The 13,750-nt window shown below is 45.4% G+C and overlaps 1 protein-coding gene across 1 annotated transcript in view; it reads right to left on the minus strand.

Moving 5' to 3' along the window:
• LOC116973618 (dystonin-like) overlaps positions 1–12,995 on the minus strand; it is a 523,324-nt gene extending 510,329 nt beyond the window's left edge. Inside the window, 3 exon segments of the mRNA XM_033021855.1 lie at positions 511–699; positions 11,727–11,758; positions 12,785–12,995. Of these exon segments, the coding sequence (XP_032877746.1) occupies positions 511–699; positions 11,727–11,758; positions 12,785–12,965 (402 nt within the window). The 5' untranslated portion in view covers positions 12,966–12,995.
• Between the last annotated feature and the right edge of the window lie 755 nt (positions 12,996–13,750).

Raw genomic sequence — 13,750 nt, forward strand, 5'->3', positions numbered from 1 at the left:
AAGTTATGGGCGAGGTTCTGTAGCCCGGTTGGCCCATCCCGTGCTCTTTGAAAGTGCAATCAAATTAATCCCATTCCCTTTCAGATTTTTCAATAGCCCAGCAGTTCTTTCCTAGTCAGGCAATTTCATGCATAATTCAATTCGTTTAAAGATTCAGATGATTGAAATCATAGCTTTAAATTTAAAACCCATTTTTTCAGTAAATAGGGAAAATAATAAAATGCGCGTAATACCAGTATCTAATACACTGTCGCGGCTCAAACAAGTGTAGATCACACCTTGAGATCTCATTAATAGTGAGATCCAGGGTAGCGTTTTTACTGTTGGAGAATATATGAAATGGGAGCCGATGGTACATCTATGTGCGAATCACTAATGTATCTATTGATAAAATATCGCCTGTTAAATACCTCTCCTCCCACATCCTGAACCAGGATTCCAGCACCCGACTTGATTTGAGAATGGCACTAAATGTATGCGTATCATCAGTCCCCGTCGTCTGATACTCACAGCTCTGCGTGTTGGAGTTCCCTGCACTGAGTGGTAAAACTCCGCCTGCACCCGGCTGCTCCTCTTGATCTTCCGCTTTCTCACCAGATGTTCCTGGTCACTCTCGGGTATCTCCAGCAGAGGCTTGGAGTCATCGGACACTCGCATCCTACTGCTCCTCCTACCATGTCGTGGGCTGTGCCTGAACCCCTTTAACAGGACGCAAACAACACGGCTGTGATATTATTCACAAATGATTTACTCCCTCCCCTCCCCTATCCCCACCCCAAGTTCAAGATATGACTTTGCGCCGTGGTTTCCAGCAATTGCAATGACACACAGATAAAGGACAAGAGGTGAGTTCTGTTTGGTTTCCATGCAACACTTTTATAGCACAACATACAGATATCGGGACGTGGAATAAGCGCTTTACACACTTGTGGCGAAATCATGCACTTTCTAATTATTTATTGACAATAAATCGAATGACGAACAAAGCGAATGGATTAAAAAGAGCAAACAACGTGCGTGGCAAACATGATGTTGCTAATAGTGGCTCTGGGTTCACTAGATAGTAAACTGGAAGTGGTTTCTACGGCGGTTCCCGACAGAAAATAGTCGCTGCCTTTACTACGAAGGACTGTACCCCGGCTAGTGTATCCCTCTCTAAATATGGCCCAGAGGCCGATTCTCCTTGCTGTTGGGGCTTGCGTCCACGGTCAGAGTCCTCGAACACCTGACCAAAGCTGATCCTCGCACCTTGACTACCCTCCTGAATGCAGCTTTCCTGCAGCTGATCCTGGGCGTAATACAGTGTTGCCACACTTTGCTCAGCTAAATATATTTCCGATTTAAAATGTTAAATGTCAGACTGATTTTTGATCACTCTCACTCAGAATTTAAAGTTCGAATGTATTTTCATTTTTAAGTAATGATTTCGATTTTTTTTTTAGTAAGACCAATACAGTTTTTTTTAATGGTATTTTTAATGGACCACCATGTTGCAGGAGTCTTGGTTCCTCATCCCCTTGTACACAATGACTTTCATTTTACTTCGGAGTCACGTGAGTGACTACGTGAAGAAGCCCGTCAGGACGCATGCGTGTCATATCGCTTTCACGCTTGCGAAACGACAGGCGGGGTGGAGCGTTCCCCCGCAGCGGTAAGTTTGAAACCGCGACCTGCAGGTAAGTGATTTACTCTGCGGTAGGTTTTTTTTTGTCCCCGGGCTGTTTTTACACAGGGGGGGGGGGGAAGCTGGACAAAATAGTGTCCACAAGTGCTGCAAGTGAAGCTGGCTGGGGAGGACCGCGAAGTTGCGGGAGCCAGCAGCAGCTGAAGGCACAAGCCCCGTAAGTGGGATCAGCAGTGCCGACGTTTGGTCCCGCGCCGGCCAGAACACCACGGCCGGGCGGGAGACTATTCAGAATGGGGCCGTCGACTTTGACAAGTCGAAACGGCAGGAGGCGGGGTGGAACGACGTTCCCCCGTAGCGACAGTTTAAACTAGGACCTGCAGGTAAGTGAAACTGCGGTCTTTATTCTCCCCATACTGTTTCACAGGTGGGGAAACATGGAGAGCTGTGCAAACAACGGCAGGCGGCACAAGAATCACCCGTAAGGGAACAGCTGTGCCCGACTTCGCCCCCGCACCGGCCAGATTAAACACCATGGCTGGGCGGGAAGGCAAGAAGAAAACCAAAAGAGTCGTTGACTGATGAGTCCGACTTTGAGCAGCCGCGAGCGGCCGGCGACTGTGAGCGCTGGAGCCGGTTGGAGCGGCTTATGGAGCAGAGCTCCAACATGACAGACTCCGGGAGATGGAGTCTAGTCACTGTGGGGATATAAAAAACACCCACAGCAGCAACGTAGGGCTGCACAGTGCATCTCCCTCGTCAGAGGGGAGTACTGGGGGGTCAATTCTGGGCTGACCCTGAAGAGGGGTTTTGACGAACAAAACTACAAGTGTGCAGGGGGTGCAGGAAGGCAAAATCTACTGGTCATGGTGTCCAAATACATACAGCCAGACCACGATGGACACCACTGCAAAAATACTTGGGACCAGGAAACTGCGTATCCCTGAATGTTCCAGTTGTGGAAATAGCATCTGGAAACATGTCGGAGCAGGACTTAGGAAAGCCCTGGAGCTCATAAAGGCGACAACATTAAGGATCTCCTACAGCCAAAGACAGCACCCTTATGCACCCACCAGCAGAACAAGAGAAGCTGGTGAAAGCTCAAAGGCCGGGCATACAGGACAGCGGTCTTTTAGACCATAGCCCAGACCGGCCTTCCTGGAAGATGCGCAAACCCCCAACCCAAAAACAAACCCAGACACCGGCGCCTCAACCTCCACGAAGACCACACAGAAGAAGCAAACTTCCACTGGTAACAATGGAGGTAGGTGGGTCTGGTCCCTTACAGATTATAGGAAGAGTGGATAATACACACATTGGTGGGAGATTACACTCTTTTGGATACATGGTGTATATCAACTACAGACACTTATATCCTAAGCAGTATCCAGGGATATACCATTGAATTGTGCAAAAGGGGTAATGGGTTAACCCAACACGATTGGCTGGAATTTGTGTCTTATATCTTTACCAAAAACAAAATAGATAGTGACAGTCGCATCATCATCGAATTGACCAAGATGAACACATTGTACTATATATTCAGTACAAAATGGGAACTGGTAACTGCTAAAGAACTGATTTCCAAAGGCTACTCCATGGCTAGCATCGACCTAAAAGATGCTTACTATTCAGTGCCTACACGGACTGATCACAAACGTTATTTAAAAAATTCAACTGGATGGGGCAGCTCTGGCAGTATAGAGCTCTACCAAATACATAATCATATGATCATACTAATTGTGGGCATAACTTTGGAGTTGGCCTAACTAGCTGTAACAGCCACCATACAATTGGGTGAAAACTGGGGTTATCATCCATCCAGTTAAATCTAAACTAACGCCTACCAACATAATGGATTATTTGGGGTTCACTATTGACAGCTCACATGTTGGTGACTTTACCAAAGGACAAGGCTACAGTATTAACTGAGGCCTGCAACAAACCCACTGACATCAGTGGACCGTCTATCAGATTGGTAGCAAGGGTAATTGTCATATAGTGTCTGCCTTTCCAGCCACACAATTTGGACCTTTGTATTACCAAAAATCTACAAAGGGCAAAAATACAAACACTCAAAGTTAATACTGGTCATTTCGACAGACCAATAAGCCACCAATCAAAGCTTATGGAATTAAAATGGTGGAGGGATAACATTTGGCATTGTTCCAACCCTATCGTTATCAGCAAACCCTTAGTGGTGCTACAAACTGATGCCAGTGCGCTTGGTTGGGGTACTACCAATTTCCATCTCCATCTGTGGAGGTAGATGAAAGGCACAGGAGGCATCATTATCACAGACACTGGGCATAAACTACCTGGAAATGTGGTGTGCGTTCGATGGCCTAAAGTCATACTGCACTGTGATAAATCACCAGCATGTTAGACTACAGAGTGACAATCTGACTAATACAATTTGGTAATGGTGTATCCAGAGAAATATTTGAATATCAGCTACTTACCTACCAGGTAACCCAAAATTCAGTGACAGACATCAGGTCATGCAAATTCAATAAAATAAGACTTAATCACCGGTTACCAAACTGTGTTTCTTGGGAACCAGACCCTGGGACAGCAGGGACAGATGCTTTTCACTGCATTGAGGGGGCAATTGTTTATCTATGCCTTCCCTCCTTTTCTGCATCATTAGATTAGATTAGATTAGATATAATTTATTGCCACACAGCCAGGCTGGTGGAAATTTGGGTCGGGTATCAGTCGGGTAGTACGAAAAATACAACAAGACTCAGCGTCTGTTAATGGGTAGCGGCGATTGGCCTACTTAACCATGGTTCCCTGTGAAACTCGACATGGGTTTTAACTATGTATCACCATCCTGAAACAACCAGATTATTGGTTCATCCCATAACAGGGGAACCCATCCATGTCAAAAACAACAGACCTATCAATTTGTAGAGTCTAAAGAAACCTCTACTGCAACTGGGACTGGCGGACCGAACATTGAACATTATCTCAGCAGGCCACAGACAGTCCACCAAAAAACTATATCTGGTATACATCAGGAAATGGGAGATATATTGTCACAGAAACAACATCACCTACAGTTCGATGAACATAACGTCTGTTCTGGAATTCCTGGCAGGCCTCCATTATGATGAGGGGCTCAGTTACAGTGCCATTAACTGCGCCAGAAGTGCCTTTTCAACATATCTATGGCGAGGATCAGAGCGTCATTCTGTTGGGACTCACCCCTGGTAACCAAACTTATGAGGGGAATTTTTAATATCAATACCCCAATAACCAGGTACTCTCTAAAATGGGATATGAGTATTGCCCTAACGTTGCTAAGGAAGTGGTCTCCAGCAACAGCTCTGTCCCTGTAAAGACTGACGCACAAAACAGTCATGCTGATGGCTTTGGTCACGGCACTAAGGGTACAGTCGTACATAAGTTAAGGCTGGACTATATGACTTCTTCAACAGGAATATAACGTTTCATATTACGAATTAGTCAAACAGAACAGACCGGGATCATCAGGCCTCAAAATAGAATTTAGGGATTACCCTACAGATATCCTCTGTATAATAAGACAATTATTGTTATATATGGAGAACACCAAAAACATCTGAGGCTATGAGATGGCACTACTAATCAGCCACAAACAGCCCACAAAAAAAGTGTCAGTTCAAACTATTTCCAGATGGCTGAAACAGGTTTTAACAACAGCTGGGGTGGATACTAACATATTCAAATCTTATTCCACCAGGGCTGCAGCTACATCGGCAGCTATGGAGTTGGATGTGCCAATGAACCAAATCCTCGAGACAGCAGGATGGATCAGGGGAAAATGTTCCAATTATTCTACCACAAACCAGTAGTTAAACTGGAACTTTGCAGAGCCAATTTTAAGTTCTGTAATATAATTTCACCCCATAAATAGGGGCTATAATTTGTTGTTAACAATTTATCATGGATTTCAATGTTGGATTCATGTCTAAACATGTTAACACAATTCCTCCCACAGTCAATTAAGGCAGATGTGATGCATGGACTCGTTTCCACGGCATGAAATCACAGAGCTTTGAAATCTTCACGTAGTCACTCACGTGACTCCGAAGTAAAATAGTAAGATTAAACGAGAACTTACCAGTTCGAAGTTTGATCGTTATTTTATGAGGAGTACGTTGAGGGAATACGTGCCCTCCGCTCCCACCCTTGATCATATACTCAACTGGTATTTTCTTCTCTAATCTTACTATGTTCAGTCATTACAGTTATCTGTGATTTCACACCGCTGCTTTGAAGAATGACACGCATGCGTCCTGGCGGGGTTCTTCACGTATTCCCTCAACGTACTCCTCATAAAATAACGATCAAACTTCGAACTGGTAAGTTCTCGTTTAATCTTACTATTATTTCTTGGTTTGCACAATATCTCTTTAACATTCTTGATCACACTGCTGTATCCCACCACTGATATCTTATCTATCTTTTCTGGTCCTGCAGCCTCTGAAGATATCTGTGCTCTTCCCAATTTTGGCTGGATTATATATAATGCAGGTATAGAAAGCATTGGCACTGTAATGGCACTGGCACTGTAACTGAGCCCCTCATCAAATATATATATATACACAATATATGATATATATAAATATATATATATGTGTGTGTGTGTGTGTGTGCGCGTGCTCGCGCACGCGTGTTCGTGTATGCATAATATGACCAACTATCTTTTCTAGGTCTAAAAACATTCGTCCACCCTAAGCCTTTCTACTTGCTCCTCCTACTCAATGCCTATCTATCTGACCAAACTCTTTGCAACCTCCCTTAATATTTAAGAAGGAACTGCAGATGCTGGAAAATCGAAGGTACACAAAAATACTGGAGAAACTCAGCGGATGCTCTATGGAGCGAAGGAAATAGGCAACGTTTCGGGCCGAAACCCTTCTTTAGACCCTGAAGACCCTTCAGAGTCTGAAGAAGGGCTTCGGCCAGAAACGTTGCCTATTTCCTTCGCTCCATGGATGCTGCTGCACCCGCTGAGTTTCTCCAGCATTTTTGTGAACCTCCCTTAATAATCACAGTGGCAGAGAGCTACTGTGAGTAATATATTTTAGAACCACATCATATATCTTCTCAGTATCTGTGGTCCAAATTACTTCTCCTTCTATAGTTCATTTGAGGCAGCCACTTCTAAATATTGGCTCCATTGCAGAATGATGTTTCTATACTTGGCCACCGGGGGATGCAGAGAAGTGCAAGAGGCCCTGAATACTTGATGAGTCCGATTAAAGAAAATCCCAAGGCTTTCTATACCTGCATTAACGTTAAGGAGGCAACTGGGGAGAAGATAGGAGTGCTCCAAAAATAAAGGAGGGAATTGGTGCTTGAAGGATGTAGGATCAAGGAGATACTAAGTGAATACCTGGCATCTGTATACACCAAAGAGAATGACGTGGAGGACAGTGAGAGCAGTGTGGAAAATACTAAAATGCAAGGGCAGTTTAAAATTAAGGAGCTAGTATTGTGGTTCATGAAGATAATCGGACCTATCCCAAGTTATTAGGAGAGGCAAGAGAGGAGATTGCAGGAGCCTTGGCGAAGATCTTTGCATCATCTCTTGTCACAGACAAGGTCCCGGAGGGCTGGAGAGCAGCTAATGTTGTTGGTTTAAGTAACGAAATAGAGAAAATTGAGGGAATTATAGGCAAAATACCATAATGGCCTCATCAGAACTAACAGAACTAGAGTAGAAGCAATCCTTCCTCTATCCCCTGGCTGCTGCTGAAACAGAGTTTCAGGCGCTGTTAAGGAACAACAATCCCAGCGAATCATTTAAATCCATCGGAAAGAGTGTAAAAGGCTTGTTTAATATCTGATCTAGTGGATGGCACCTGCAGCAGACTAGTAATCCCTGTCTTTGTTTTGGATTCTTCTACCCAGACTTTGTACTTAAATCCTAAAGGTGGAACAAATCATCTGATTAAATGGCGGGAGAGGTGGTTGAACTTGTGTTGAGTGAATTGGAGGCAGAGGATAGATGCTGGTCGTTTTGACCTTTCTGGACATGTAAATATTGCAACATCTGTGTCTCTCGAAGAGTAGGTTAAATTAATTTTACAGTAATTACATACCACATTTACCGGCCAAACAGGTCAGTGTTGTTTCTGAGAAACTGGAAAAATAAGCAGAGATGTTTGTGTTCTGGGAGATCTGTGAAAGGGGATTGATGTAAATGCAATCAAGTGATTGGGCTTCTGTGAATTGCATGTAATTACAAGTGGACATTTACGACCATTCCCATGTGTATCTTTGGCACTTAATCTATGGGTAAATGGGTCAGGATTTACTGTCATTCACTTCAGAAAAGCAGATTATAACCTTTTTCTATCACTGGCCAACAGAAAAGGCAGCAGCTGCCGGAGACAAGTATCATTCTCTTCCCCAGATGCAACACTTACCGATGGCTGCTCAGTAAAGACGGAAAGATGTTCATTATTTTGTACAAAGTGGCAAAAATAAAGTTAAATTGATTTTTTTCTGTATTAAGTATGAAAATTCTATTGGTGATTTAGAAGCTTTTTTTTTAAAATAAATTGCTAACTGTTCTCTAATTATCTAAATTGATTCTTCCTTTCAGCATAATTTCAAAAATAAATCTGCAAAGCCTTAAAAATAAAATCAGTAACCATGGTAATGGAAAATCTAGGTTTTGGTCTACTGAACAGGAAATGGCAGTGTTGTGCATAGAATCCATTCTCAATGTCCAGGCTTGACCAGATTGGATTCAGGAAGAATCCAGAGATGTGATAAATTGCCAGTCCAGTCCACATCATGCGTCTGGACCCAAAATGCCAACTGTCCATGTCCCTCCACAAATGCTGACTGACTCACTGGGTTCCTCCAAATAGCTTGTTGCTCTAGATATCAGCATTTGCAGTCTCTTGAGCTGCCATATAATAAGCTTGCTTTCACTCAACCCGGCCACCCAAATGATCTGTAGCTCGGTGTTGCACTACAACTTGCCAACACCATCTCTAATAGTCCAAATATAGAAGATTTGTTTTAGCACATTGTAATTAGTTTCTATTTTATTTCTTGAGAGAACTGTCTCTCTTTGAAAAAATGCATTCTTTCAGGTAAGAACTTGAACCAAAGCCCTCACAGGTCATTATAAAGGATCCCATTGCACTAAATCAAATAAATGTAAGGAATTTATTAAGAGTGTCCCAGTCACTGTTTACCTGTCAATCAACATCTTTCAGAAGTCATCATCTTGTCATTATCACATTCCTGTTTGCAGAATTGCTGCATTTTGTTCCTGGTAATACTTACACAATCCAAGAACACAGAAAAGTGCTTTGACATGTCCTCAACAGAAGAAGAGACGACAAAAAGTCTTTTCAATTTTTTTTGTATATCCATGTTAATTTGGGGGAATTGATTGGAGGTTTCCCCAATTGTGGAACTTTCAGAAAGCAGGCAGAATGGAGCAGTATTGATCCTCTCCATAATGACTGGATTCAGGAGATAAACCCGCCCTGCTCTAGAATATCTTCTATTGAAAAGGTTGATTTCAGATTTCTCCACCATTTCCATGCATAGTTTTGTAAATTAGAGGATTAAGAGACTGTGAACGAAAATGGAATGATCCGGAAGAAAAATAACCAAAACCAAAACCCAATTTAAATGATGGATTTGTTTATCTAAGTTCCCTTCTGTACCCTGGTGACAACAATGTGGACATACTAATGCATCAATCCCTTGGGGAAATGACCTCAGGTGCTTCACGGAGGTGAATTCAAAGCGAGCCCCAGAGGGAAAGCCTACAATCAGGAGAGGATTTTGGGACAGTCTCAAAAGAAGAAGATAAGGAAGGCAGGGAATTCCAAAGCTCAGGGTTGAAACCATCCATGTCACAGTTGGTGAAGGTCAGTGAAGGAAACCAGGAGGAACTTGAAATGCTCTTGTTATTTTTGTGATTATTGATCTCTTGTTATTTTTGCACTACAATGGTGGGTATGGGACCCAGAACAAGGGGTCACAGTTTAAGGATAAGGATAAGGGGGAAGTCTTTTAGGACCAAGATGAGAAAATCATTTTTTACACAGAGAGTGGTGAATCTGAGGAATTCTCTGCCACAGAAGGTAGTTGAGGCCAGTTCATTGGCTATATTTAAGAGGGAGTTAGATGTGGCCCTTGTGGCTAAAGGGATCAGGGGGTATGGAGAGAAGGCAGGTACAGGATACTGAGTTAGATGATCAGCCATGATCATATTGAATGGCGGTGCAGGCTCGAAGGGCCGAATGGCCTACTCCTGCACCTATTTTCTATGTGTCTATGTTTCTATGGTTTGATCATACTCAAGCTTGGTATAATTTGCCTGGACACAATACAAAACAACGTTTTTCCTCTGTATCTAAGCACACGTGGAAAAGAAAACCCTAATACTAATACCAATCCATTAGTTGGAAAACAATGACACAAAGTACAGGAGTAACTCAGTAGGTCAGGCAGCATTCATGGAGAACATGGATAGGTGATGTTTCGGGTCAGGACCCTTCTTCGGACAGAGGGATTGAAAAAGGGTCCTGACCTGAAACATAATCTATCCATGTTAGGCACAAAAATGCTGGAGTAACATAGAAACATAGGTGCAGGAGGAGGCCATTCGGCCCTTCGAGCCAGCATCACCACTCATTGTGATCATGGCTGATCGTCCCCTATCAATAACCCGTGCCTGCCTTCTCCCCATATCCCTTGACTCCACTAGCCCCTAGAGTTCTATCTAACTCTCTCTTAAATCCATCCAGTGATTTGGCCTCCACTGCCCTCTGTGGCAGGGAATTCCATAAACTCAAAACTCTCTGGGTGAAAACGTTTTTTCTCACCTCAGTCTTAAATGACTTCCCCTTTATTCTAAGACTGTGGCCCCTGGTTCTGGACTCGCCCAACATTGGGAACATTTTTCCTGCATCTAGCTTGTCCAGTCCTTTTATAATTTTATTTGTTTCTATAATAAATCTCCTCATCCTTCTAAACTCCGGTGAACTCTGCAGGTTAAGCAACATCTCTGGAGAAACGGGATAGGTGACGTTTCGGGTCAAGACCCTGCATCAGACTGAGAGTCAGTGAGGGGAAAACTAGAAGTATGGGAAGGTTCAGAACAAAGCCAATACCAGTCCACCCATCCATATTCTCCAGGGATGCTGTCTGACCAACTGAGTTACTCCAGCACTTTATGTAAACCAGCATTTGCAGTTCCTTGTTTCTACCAAACCCTGGGTTGGCAAACGAGAAAAGGTTAAAGGATAGGATGGGGGCAAGGCTAAAAAGAATAGGTCATCAAAAAGTTAGGTCTATCAGGCAGAGGCAAACCCTTCATCCGAAAATACAGCAGCATGCAATGCTGCAGGAGGTTTAGCTGAGAGCGATTTTCCCCATCGTGTTTTAGCCATGACTCATTTCATCCCTTTAAGAAGGAACTGCAGATGCTGGAAAATCGAAGGTACACAAAAATGCTGGAGAAACTCAGCGGGTGCAGCAGCATCTATGGAGCGAAGGAAATAGGCAACCCAAGGGTTTCGGCCCGAAACGTTGCCTATTTCCTTCGCTCCATAGATGCTGCTGCACCCGCTGAGTTTCTCCAGCATTTTTGTGTTCATTTAATCTCCCCGGGTTAAAGGGTTTCAGGGGACTCTTTCCAGCTTCAGTGACACGCGACCCTCTCGTTCAGTGAAAGCTGGATTGATTCGGAAGTTCCGGTGACTCTGGAGAACGACAGCCACCAGAGACACAGAGGTACCAGACTGCCGACCAGACCCGGCCCAGCCTGCTCGCCTGTCTCCACTAGTCTAGCACTCCCCCTACTATGAGAATCATTTCATCTTCAGTTAGTCAGAATGAAGTTTTTGATCTAAATTTGATTGGGGTGACCTTACATTCATGTTATGTTGTTTACATAAAAAGACACACTAACACTCGCGTCGGCCAACCCTTCTTCCCATCCCCGTTTTTGATAGAGGAAGATTTTAATCGCCGAACCGCTTTGAATCTGGGTCATGTCTGACTATAAGAATCTGTAAGTACATTTTAAATTTACTCGACCTTGTGTGCAGAAAGCGACGATAGATTGCTTTACCTCAGAACGGAAGTGCGATCTCATCCCTGCATCTGAGAGACAGAAAAACAAAGTTGCAAGGAAGAAATCAGGTTGATTACACAGAGCGGAACGACAACGCAGTCTCCACACACATCAGAACATTGCGCGTTTCTTGGTTTAATTATAGGTCAAAATGTAATTTTACAGCAACCGTGGCCTCGTCTTCAACGTATCTCATGCAGAAAATCTGTATATAAACGGTAGGCTTGGTAAAAGTTTCTAAAATGTATAAGTTTACACCGTCCCGCGACTAGGAGCTTGTTAAATCAGGGCGTGTGTTGTTGCCGCAGTCCCGGGATTCGCCATCACTTCAAGCACTCGGTAATCTTCAGCAGTTCAGGCGAGAAGTTTGGCAATATAGTTGCATGCGCCCGGTTTGACTTTAAATTCCAACAGAGAGAATACGTTTCAGAGGACCTTGGAGGTGAGACGGGAAAGGGACTGAGATGCTGAGGTGAGGTGAGGTGGGGTGGGGGGAGATGTGGTTGGGGATGGGACTGACTGGAGAAGGTTGGGTGGGAAGGAATGAGGGGAGGATTAGGGGAGGTAGTTGAGGGAATGGGGTGGTAGGGAGGGTGAGGGGTGATGGGGAGGAGGGTAATAGGACAGGTTGGGGGGGGGGAGGAGGAGAGAGGATGGAATTGGGAGAAGGCGAGGGCTGTGGGTGGGGAGGAATGAGAGGGGGCTGGGAACGGCGTTGGCGGTTGAGAAGGAATGAGAGGAAGGGGAAGAGGAGTGAGCCTGGACACGGTGGGAGATCTGAAGAGGTGAAGAGCGAACTGGTGGAGATGAAAGAGGAGGTTGAGGGGATGGGAGGGAATGGGGCAAACTGGGGGAGTGGGAGATGAGGGAAGGAGATGAGGAGGAGTGCTAGGAAGGGCGTGGGATTTGGGAAGAGGGAGAGGGAAATGGTCAACGGCATTGGAGGGGGGGGGGGGGGGACAGCAGGGAGGGAGGGGGGGGGGGTGATGTGGGGAAGAGGACGAGGCGCTGGGAGAGTGGCGGGTTGGAGCTGGGCTTGGAGCACCATGGCTTACCTCGGCTCCTGGATCGGCCCGAGCCCACCGACTTCATGGGGTGCCGAGCCTTGCGGAGTTTGCGGTGCCAGCAGCAGAAGAACAAGATGGTAGCGATGGTGGCGAGGACGAGCAGGAGCAGCAGCAAGATGCATTGGACACTGTAGGGCTTCAGGAGAACGAGGAACGCCGCCGCTATCATTGTGCGTGGCCGAGGACCGTGCTTCCCCTCCGCGACTTCAACTGGATGTGAAGATCAAGGGGGGGGGGGGGGGGTTCCGCATGTCATTCACTGACCGGACCTCACACGCATTATTATTCACCACCCCCCCTAAAATTATATCATATAACTCCCGAGGACTCAAAGAGGAAGGGGCGTTGACATATTAGCAGCCCCCTCCCGCACTGCAGCCTGCCATCCTGGGACCTGTGCGTTGGAAGGGGGGAGACCGGGGAGGGGAGAATTATAGATGCAAAACATAAAAGTGGAGGAAACCAGCCCATGAGTCAGCAAAGATGCACAACAGCTGTTTCACCATCGGGCAGCCGTAGTTTCCAGCGATTTTGGTTTAAATGCGAAAGTACCACCCAGGGACAGAGAGAGAGTGAGAGAGAGAGAGGGGGAGAGGGGGAGGGAGGGGGAGAGGGGGAGAGGGGGAGGGAGGGGGAGGGAGGTGGTGGGGGGGAGAAGAGAGAAGAGAGAGGTGCAACCCCAGACGTCCTGAGCCCTCCTCACGTTAGGATGCCATTGCGGAGATGATGGGTGCGAATCCTAACGGTAAATCAGTCCCGTATAACATATATTCAGGAACGTGGCAGATTCCTTACGGTTCTCACAGGCCGGCGTCTCCGCAGCACAACTTGAAGGAATTCTGTCTCACGCTTCCCTTTGCCTCCTTACATCTGACACAGCATTTCCTCGCTTCACCCGCAGGAGCCGGTGTGACACCGGGAGAGGATGCATTTGCAAGAGACGCATTGCATCTC

Source organism: Amblyraja radiata, chromosome 5 (genome assembly GCF_010909765.2).
Source record: "Amblyraja radiata isolate CabotCenter1 chromosome 5, sAmbRad1.1.pri, whole genome shotgun sequence".
Lineage (NCBI taxonomy): Eukaryota > Metazoa > Chordata > Chondrichthyes > Rajiformes > Rajidae > Amblyraja > Amblyraja radiata.